At 42.9% G+C, this 9,322-nt stretch overlaps 1 protein-coding gene across 2 annotated transcripts; it reads left to right on the top strand.

The window, feature by feature from the left end:
* Positions 1-285: 285 nt before the first annotated feature.
* On the top strand, positions 286-9,218 carry LOC109872779 (eukaryotic peptide chain release factor subunit 1). Of its 2 annotated transcripts, none has more exons than XM_020464106.2 (11): positions 286-729; positions 1,137-1,247; positions 2,411-2,586; positions 2,726-2,865; positions 3,145-3,283; positions 3,388-3,578; positions 3,706-3,835; positions 3,965-4,147; positions 4,263-4,327; positions 4,549-4,696; positions 4,836-9,218. In XM_020464106.2, exons 2-11 carry the CDS (start codon positions 1,162-1,164, stop codon positions 4,916-4,918), a joined length of 1,341 nt encoding a protein of 446 aa, XP_020319695.1. In that variant the 5' UTR covers positions 286-729; positions 1,137-1,161; the 3' UTR covers positions 4,919-9,218. The 2 variants fall into 2 exon arrangements, with proteins under 2 accessions (XP_020319695.1, XP_031663756.1); XM_031807896.1 differs by lacking the exon at positions 286-729 and adding an exon at positions 883-994 and having other exon boundaries at positions 4,836-5,422.
* The last annotated feature ends 104 nt before the right edge of the window (positions 9,219-9,322 follow it).

Below are 9,322 nucleotides of genomic sequence, written 5' to 3'. Positions count from 1 at the left end.
TCGTGGCATGTTTTATCGGACATGTACTTTACTCGCATAAAAAGCTTGGATGGGAACTTGGTTTATTAGCCTACAGAAGCATTTCCCAAACTCGGTCCTTGGTTTTGCCACAACATTTCAAAATTGATTCAAATCTTGTTATTTGAATCAGCTGTGTAGTACTAGGACAAAAACCAAAACGTGAACCGGGAAACCCTTGCCTACAGCAAAAATATTGGAACACACTGAATTGACTTCCTCTCTGATTACAGGTACGTTTTCAGGTGCATTTTCTCAGGTCCACCCACCCACTCTTTAGCCCAATGAAACATGTCCGAGTGAAACGTAACTATGTCGTTTCCAGGAAGTGATCCTCAACCGGAATTCTTTCAACCGCCTACAAATCAATCTTGTCTCTAGTTACCAAAGCTATGTCGTAAAAATTCGTGAAAACAAAACATCGCTTTTTTGGTCTTACTTCAAAATTTGGCATAAGGTTAGCACTGTGGTCAGGGTTAAGGTTAGGTTTAAAATCAGATTGTAAAACAATACATTGTCGAAATGGGCGGTGGTTAAGCCTAAATGGAAGATGACAATATATTTTCGACCTAGGGTTTACCATAATTATGAATTTGTGGCTGTGGTAAATAGTGACGACACCAACATAACGAGGCCCCATCGGGAAGCAACAAACCGGCTTTGAGTAGAGCTCGAGCTCAACAACGTCAGGGCTGACGACAAATTAAACAGGTGAGAGATAACGTGCAAACAGAACGGCACTTGGGGGCAAGTAACATTGCATGTTTTTGAGCGATCATTGTTAGGAATTGGCGTTTAATCCATATGCATAATTATGTTTCTAATAACGTTGACATTCCGCAATACTTGAGCTAGTGTGGTGGACTCTGGGGCCTGGGCAGGATTTAAAAGCCAGGGCATTTCCCAGCCGAGACCGGTAGCTACTAGGACCCGGTTGCTGACAAGATCAGCTCGGCAAATATTATCGTCCTTGTTGGTGTGTTGGGGAAATAGTATTATATATCCATTTAATGTTTCTATATTTATCTTGAGGCGTACAACAAACCGTCTGTGTTAACTTGATATCGCCGTCCATAGTTTGATGCTGCTGCTAACGTTACTACATACCCTCACACTAGGTCCTAAATAGACACCGCGGGAAAAATGGCGGACGACCCCAACGCAGCAGACAGGAACGTGGAGATATGGAAGATAAAGAAGTTGATCAAAAGTCTGGAAGCTGCTCGGGGGTACGTGTGGACATGACTAGTGGAAGACATGGCAAATGCCTGGTTTTGTCAGTGACTTTCTTCATCATATTGAGCCACTAACTGGAAGTTAATGGTACCAGGCCCATATATGAGCTAGCTAACAATTATTTTAGTATAAGTTTTAGCTAGCTTACTAACTAGCAAGTGGTGTTAGTTTGAATATTTATTTGAACACATAGCTAGCTAGCTGACAAGCTAAGTCACATGTCAGTGGCATTGATCTATGTTTCGAAAGTTTGAGTAGTCATGTAGCTAGCTAATGTTACCACAGCTAACGTTAGCTAGGCAGTTATTCGTTTTGTAACTTCAAGGGCTTCTTTACATTCACAGCTAGCTAGCTGACAATACTAGTATCTGAAATTCACAGCTAGTTAGTCAGCTGATCATACTAGTAGGCTATCTAAACCTACACTGTTTTTGTATAGCAAACGCCGCTGATGCCCAACCATATCTAGGTCATCTTTACATTCAAATTGTTTGACACTGGACAAGTTTTGTGCTTTAAATTGTAATTTCATGGCAGTTTTCACTAAGTTAAAACTGTCAGTGCCACATCACGCCTTGACTGGCTGGCAATAGACCTGTCAGCCGGAATAGCTGATGTAGTTGATTTTAGATCAAAAGGTCAAGCAATTCCTATGCCTTTTATTGACCTTAGCTTATCTACATTCCACACCTGTCCTGTGCAATGAGCACTCTCCCAAGTGGTTGTCTATATAGTGCAGTGGGTCAAGTTGTTTTGAGTTCACTCTGTGAACAAACTACTGTGACCTTCACAACCCTTGACTAGGGGCAGCAGAAAACTTGTGGCCCACACCTGTCAACATGATGGTCAAAACAAAAGTGGAAATATGAAGACCACTACTGTAGTAATGTTGTCATCTGACAACCTGTCATAGGAGTTTGCCTTAGAGCAGTCAGGTTTAATACTATACGTGTATGAAAAGGCCTAGCTTGCTTAGGTAAACAGGACACATCTGTAGGACAGGTTTAGCTATCCATAGCTTGTGGTTCTTGTTTTTACAAAGTTGTTTCAATTAAATAGCTTTGCTGACATATTTTCGCTTGACTTACTGTGCAACTTACTTTCTACTCAAAGGATGTGTTTTAACGTGGGTTTAATGCAGTTGATCTCCTCTCAGGAATGGTACGAGTATGATCTCCTTGATTATCCCTCCAAAGGATCAGATCTCCAGAGTGGCCAAGATGTTGGCTGATGAGTTTGGCACTGCATCCAATATTAAAAGCAGAGTCAACAGGCTCTCTGTGCTCGGAGCCATCACCTCTGTACAGCAGAGACTCAAACTCTACAATAAAGGTGTGTATGTGTGAAGTCAGTAGTGAAACCCTCTCTCTCTGTATGACGTAATTTGGGGTGGTCCTGGCTTGGTTACGGGCTATTCTTATTTCAATCAATTGATCTCTGAGAGCTAACTTATTATTTTTTTACCCTGCAGTGCCTCCCAACGGCTTGGTTGTATACTGTGGCACCATTGTGACGGACGAGGGCAAAGAGAAAAAAGTCAATATTGACTTTGAGCCTTTTAAACCCATCAACACTTCTCTGTATCTCTGTGACAACAAGTTCCACACAGAGGTAAGGTTGTTCAACACTCTGGGTTCATTATATTCCCACCTTATTATCTTTCCTATGGGCCTATTGGCTTATTGTGAATAACTGGGAAATAAGGAGTTTTGGATTGCACAAAATGGTATTTTCTGATATAAAAAAAAAAATCTGTGTTGTCTGTTTTGGTGAAACAAGTTGGTGTTGTGTGTGTGTAGCCTGAAGTTATGCATAGCTGACAGTCAATATTGACCACCTTCTATTTAGATGAGAAATGACATCTTACCTAATGTATTTTCTGTCTCTTAGGCTCTTACAGCCTTGCTGTCAGATGACAGCAAGTTTGGTTTTATTGTGATTGATGGAAGTGGCGCCCTCTTCGGAACCCTGCAGGGAAACACCAGGGAAGTGCTGCACAAGTTCACTGTGGACCTACCCAAGAAGCACGGTTAAAAACCCTACATTCACATTCACATGCAACATGCACTCATGAACAGAATTACAGCCAGCCTGTCCACACACAACCACGTATAACAAATGGTCCTCTTTCAGGCAGAGGAGGGCAGTCTGCCTTGCGTTTTGCTCGTTTGAGGATGGAGAAGAGACACAACTATGTCCGAAAGGTGGCGGAGACGGCAGTCACGCTTTTTGTTTCCAACGACAAGGTCAACGTAGCAGGCATGGTCTTGGCTGGTTCAGCTGACTTCAAGACGGAGCTCAGCCAGTCCGATATGTTTGATCCGGTCAGTATCTCCAGACCCACCATTCCAGGGTTTTCTGGTGCCATTGTCAGCATTGCCATTGTAGCATTATACGTCTGATATGTGATCTGTTTGTTGACTGATGAATTGCTGACTCATGTCCATGCAGAGGCTACAAGCAAAGATCCTGAAGCTGGTTGACATATCATATGGTGGGGAGAATGGGTTCAACCAGGCCATTGAGCTGTCTGCAGAAGTGCTTTCCAATGTTAAATTCATTCAGGAGAAGAAACTTATAGGTACTTGGATACAGCTGATTTGTTCATTTGTGTGAATGTCTACTCCAATATCTATCATGAGTGTCTCTCTGGCATGGACATGATCCATCCTGTTGTCATATAGATAATATAGAGGACCTCTTCTCCCAGGACGATACTTTGATGAGATCAGCCAGGATACAGGGAAATACTGCTTTGGGGTGGAAGACACACTGAAAGCACTGGAAATGGGTGCTGTTGAGATTCTGATTGTCTACGAGAACCTGGATACCATGAGATATATCCTGAGATGCCACGGAGCAGAGGGACTTGCTATGGTGGAGAAGGGTACAGGTATGTAAATGATGTGCGCCCTATACAAAATGCATTCAGTTGAGGGATTCTTGTCTTAACACGTCTCTATTTCTTGCCCTATGTCTGTTCTGTTCAACCTTTTCCACTGATCCAGATGAGAAAACGTTGTATTTGACACCAGAGCAGGAGAAAGACAAGTCTCACTTCACAGACAAAGAGGTCAGTGAGAAGTTCTTTCCATAACCTACACAAGTGTATGAAGGAAGTTCTTTTGTGGTTCTAGAGGCTCTTTTTAAAATGTGATGTCATTTTGTCTATTAAATTCCACCTATGTCTACTTCCTGTGTTTTGCATCCACCACTTTTATAAGGAGAATTTTCATAAAAGGATCTCACAGTTTTCCCTGGTCTACTTTTTTGGGTGTGGGTGTATTTCTACAGACTGGGCAGGAGCATGAGCTGATCGAGAGCATGCCGTTACTTGAATGGTTCGCCAACAGCTATAAGAAGTTTGGAGCCTGTCTGGAGATTGTCACTGACAAGAGCCAAGAAGGATCCCAGTTTGTCAAGGGCTTTGGTGGAATTGGTGGTAAGAGTTTGATTATACATTCATAACTAAAGGCTTTTACTATTATTCTGGGGTCATGTGACTATATAAACAAATATTTTCACTGTAATACACCTCTGCAGAGTTACCGAAGACTATGATTCTTACTTCACCTCCACAGGGATCTTGCGGTACAGGGTGGATTTCCAGGCCATAGAGTACCAAGGAGAAGACGATGAGTTATTTGATTTGGATGACTACTAGGTAGTTGAGACTGACAAGAAATGAATCAATTGAAAGGCTTTCCCTGATTTGACCGAGATACTGGTGGAAGGAAAGCAAGTAGTCAGGAGGGAGACCCAGACCTTCAAATAAAAGACATGGATGTGATGCCGTATATCAACGTTTCCCTGACTTGAAGCAGCGACTCATCACCTGGCTGGATGGAGCTAGTCTTGGTTTGTTCCTCTCCACTCTACGTTAATGACTGATTCAAAGTGACTGACAGCAAGGCCACACTCCTCCTGCCTGCTTGGCCTTCTCTAGGCCACACTGATAGGTTATACAAATCTATTTTTGTCATCACGCCCCACTTTCTTCTTCCAACTCAATTTCCCTTTATTTTTTAACATTTTTACTGGTACCAGCGGCTGTTGTGTTTTGAGATTCTGATTCTGATTATTTTGTTTTCCTTTTTTAAAATCAAATTTATGTAGAGGGCAAGGAAATAATGATTAAATTGGAGCTGCTTTACTATCCCATACCCAGTCCCTGCCTCCCGTCTCATCCGATCTTTATTTCAGCACCTGCTTTATTTTGTCCCAGCTCCCCCCTGGTAATTTATTCACTGTCACAGGTGCTGTACTCTGAGCCCATACTGTTTTCTTGTATGTTTTTTCATTTAGAGCACCCTTGCCCTTTATGACTCATACAGAGTTCCCAGAGCTGAGATTTAGGTTTCTACGTCTGCCTTTATATTGCCTTGTACACACACCACTCTATTAAGCATAATGAACCATGCCCTCAGTGCTGTGACCATTCATACTTTCACCCCCCCCCCCCCCCCCCCCCCTGTTCCACAGAGACATGTGTCCAATGTTTACTGTGATTGATTGGTCAGTTTGGCACTGTGCAATTCAGACAATGAGAGTCAGTGTGCTTGTTGCCAGGCAGTTTTGTATGTCTTGTCTTCCAGGCATGTTACTGGGTCGTGTTCAATACTGAACGACCAGTTGAAGAGTGTGATTATGATGGCCCAGGGGGCAGTTAACATACGGTGTGCAGTATGAGTTCTGTGATTTTTTTTTTATGGTCACAGCCATGTTGATCAGGCCACCACCAAAGCTGTTGAAGAACAGTATGTAGTGTTTTTGGGGAAATGTGTCGCGCAATGTTGCAAACGTTGAAGTGTTCTGAATGCACCCCTGGTATGAGCACTCTATAGGCAAGAAGATTGCCCACCAGGGATGGGGGGGGGGGGGGGGGTGGATTGGTGTCACACTTTCTCCCCATCCATAGCAAACAGCTGATTTTAAACTAATTGCATTCTAAACTGTAGAGCTTGTTAACAAAGCATGTGATGCCAATAATCAACAGGTGTAGACTAACAGTGAAATGCTTACTTACTGGTCTTCCCAACAATGCAGATTTTTTGTTAAAGACAAATAATAGAATACATGGAATAAATACAATGATTAATGATAACTTGGCTATATACACACAGCGGTACTGAGTCTGCAGGGGTACGAGATAATTGAGGTAGATATGTGCATATAAGGAGGGATAAAGTGACTAGACAACAGGATAGATAAACAGCAACGTTTGAGTCCGATTTAGTGCAAAAACTGTCAATGCAGATAGTCTGGGTAGCTATTGCTTAACTATGTAATTAACTATTTAGCAGTCGTGGCTTGGGGGTAGAAGTTGTTCGGGGTCGTGTTGGTTCCAGTCAGGCGTTTCAGCTGGGGTTGGGGGAAATGTGACAACAATCAGGCCCCTGAGGACTAGAGTTGCCCATCCTGATCTACATCAATAGAAATCTGTATAGTTACATTTGAGTACGATGGTACTGGATGTGAATGACGAATGGCTCTGACTGTCTCTAGTCTTTCCCCTACCATTATATATACAGTGGGGAGAAAAAGTATTTGATACTCTGCTGATTTTGTAGGTTTTCCTACTTACAAAGCATGTAGAGGTCAAATTTTTATCATAGGTACACTTCAACTGTGAGATGGAATCTAAAACAAAAATCCAGAAAATCACTTTGTATGATTTAAGTAATTAACTTGCATTTTATTACATGACATAAGTATTTGATACATCAGAAAAGCAGAACTTCATATTTGGTACAGAAACCTTTGTTTGCAATTACAGAGATCATACGTTTCCTGTAGTTCTTGACCAGGTTTGCACACACTGCAGCAGGGATATTGGCCCACTCCTCCATACAGACCTTCTCCAGATCCTTCAGGTTTCGGGGCTGTCGCTGGGCAATACGGACTTTCAGCTCCCTCCAAAGATGTTCTATTGGGTTCAGGTCTGGAGACTGGCTAGGCCACTCCAGGGCCTTGAGATGCTTTTTACAGAGCCACTCCTTAGTTGCCCTGGCTGTGTGTTTTGGGTTGTTGTCATGCTGGAAGACACAGCCACGACCCATCTTCAATGCTCTTACTGAGGGAAGGAGGTTGTTGGCCAAGATCTTGCGATACATGGCCCCATCCATCCTCCCCTCAATACGGTGCAGTCGTCCTGTCCCCTTTGCAGAAAAGCATCCCCAAAGAATGATGTTTCCACCTCCATGCTTCACGGTTGGCATGGTGTTCTTGGGGTTGTACTCATCCTTCTTCCTCCAAACACGGCGAGTAGAGTTTAGACCAAAAAGCTAAATTTTTGTCTCATCAGACCACATGACCTTCTCCCATTCCTCCTCTGGATCATCGAGATGGTCATTGGCAAACTTCAGACGGGCCTGAATACGCGCTGGCGTGAGCATGGGGACCTTGCGTGCGCTGCAGGATTTTAATCCATGACGGCGTAGTGTGTTACTAATGGTTTTCTTTGAGACTGCTGTCCCAGTTCTCTTCAGGTCATTTGGCCAGGTCCTGCTGTGTGGTTCTGGGCTGATCCCTCACCTTCCTCATGATCATCGATGCCCCACGAGGTGAGATCTTGCATGGAGCCCCAGACCGAGGGTGATTGACCGTCATCTTGAACTTCTTCCGTTTTCTAATAATTGCGCCAACAGTTGTTGCCTTCTCACCAAGCTGCTTGCCTATTGTCCTGTAGCCCATCCCAGCCTTGTGCAGGTCTACAATTTTATCCCTGATGTCCTTACACAGCTATCTAGTCTTGGCCATTGTGGAGAGGTTGGAGTCTGGTTTTAGTGTGTGGACGGACTGGTGTCTTTTACACAGGTAACGAGTTCAAACGGGTGCAGTTAATACAGGTAATGACAGGAGGGCCAACAGGTCTGTGAGAGCTGGAATTCTTACTGGTTGGTAGGTGATCAAATACTTATGACATGCAATTAAATGCAAATTAATAAAAAATCATACAATGTGATTTTCTGGATTTTTTTAAAATTACATTTTCAGTCTCAGTGTACCTATGATAAAAAATTACAGACCTCTACATGCTTTGTAAGTAGGAAAACCGGCAAAATCGGCAGTGTATCAAATACTTGTCCTCCCCACTGTAGGTAACTGCCAAAATATAGTAAATGAGGGATAAAAAGTATATTGAAAGCAGGTGGTTCCACACAGGTGTGGCTCCTAAGAATTCGTATGCTTATGGTCACGTATAAAAATGCTGGGCAAGCCCAGTTGCCGATTATTTGGCCTACCATGGCTATGCCCCCCATAGGATGACAATGCTCCCATCCACAAGGTATGAGTGGGCACTAAATGGTTTGATGAGCATGAAAACAATGTAAACCATATGCCATAGCCATCTCAGTCACCAGATCTCAACCCAACTGAACACTCATGGGAGATTCTGGAGCGGTGTTCTTCATCACCATGTCCAACAAAACACAATGATTGCAATTCTCGTGTAATAATGGTGTCACATCCCTCCAATCGACTTCCAGACCCATGTAGAATCTATGCCAATGCGCATTGAAGCTGTTCTGGCTCGTTGTGGTCCGGCGACCTATTAAGACGCTTTAGGTTAGTGTTCCCTTTATTTTGGCAGTTATCTGTAGGTTTGACACAGCCCTGCCTGGCTCTGTTTCTCCCTGCCCGAAAGGATTTAGTCACGGAACATTTTGGTCAGAGGCACTGGATGTTGGTTTGGGGGCCTTTGTGGCTTGCAGTGTCTAAAAATATATATTTTGTCAGCCTGAATGTGAGCTATAGGGGTGGGGTCTATTGTCTGGATCTGGCACGTAAGAATGGGATGGTTCTATATAGCTCCTGTTGGGGTGAGCTATTTTATCAAGTTATGAATGTGATGTGATGACTTTTCAACATCAAAAGCCCATGTTATGACATTTTCTGGATTTGATCTATTCATCTGTCACCATTTTGTATGAGATGTATTAAATGACCTCATTGTTTGCAAATCAGGTGTCAAGACTTGGTTGGCCCAGTGGATTTCCTATTAGAAAGGTTCGTAAAATTAAGATTATTTGATATATATATATATATATATATACACTGCTTAAAA

Source organism: Oncorhynchus kisutch, linkage group LG28, assembly GCF_002021735.2.
Source record: "Oncorhynchus kisutch isolate 150728-3 linkage group LG28, Okis_V2, whole genome shotgun sequence".
NCBI classification, from domain to species: domain Eukaryota; kingdom Metazoa; phylum Chordata; class Actinopteri; order Salmoniformes; family Salmonidae; genus Oncorhynchus; species Oncorhynchus kisutch.
This window is presented reverse-complemented; position numbering and strand designations above follow the sequence as displayed.

Bases quoted from the DNA above. Each gene is read 5' to 3' on its own strand.
- LOC109872779 (XM_020464106.2), top strand. From the start codon at position 1,162: ATGGCGGACGACCCCAACGCAGCAGACAGGAACGTGGAGATATGGAAG. The intron at 3,579-3,705 runs GTCAGTATCTCC...ATGTCCATGCAG, and splicing joins AGTCCGATATGTTTGATCCG to AGGCTACAAGCAAAGATCCT. The intron at 4,697-4,835 runs GTAAGAGTTTGA...TCACCTCCACAG, and splicing joins GGGCTTTGGTGGAATTGGTG to GGATCTTGCGGTACAGGGTG.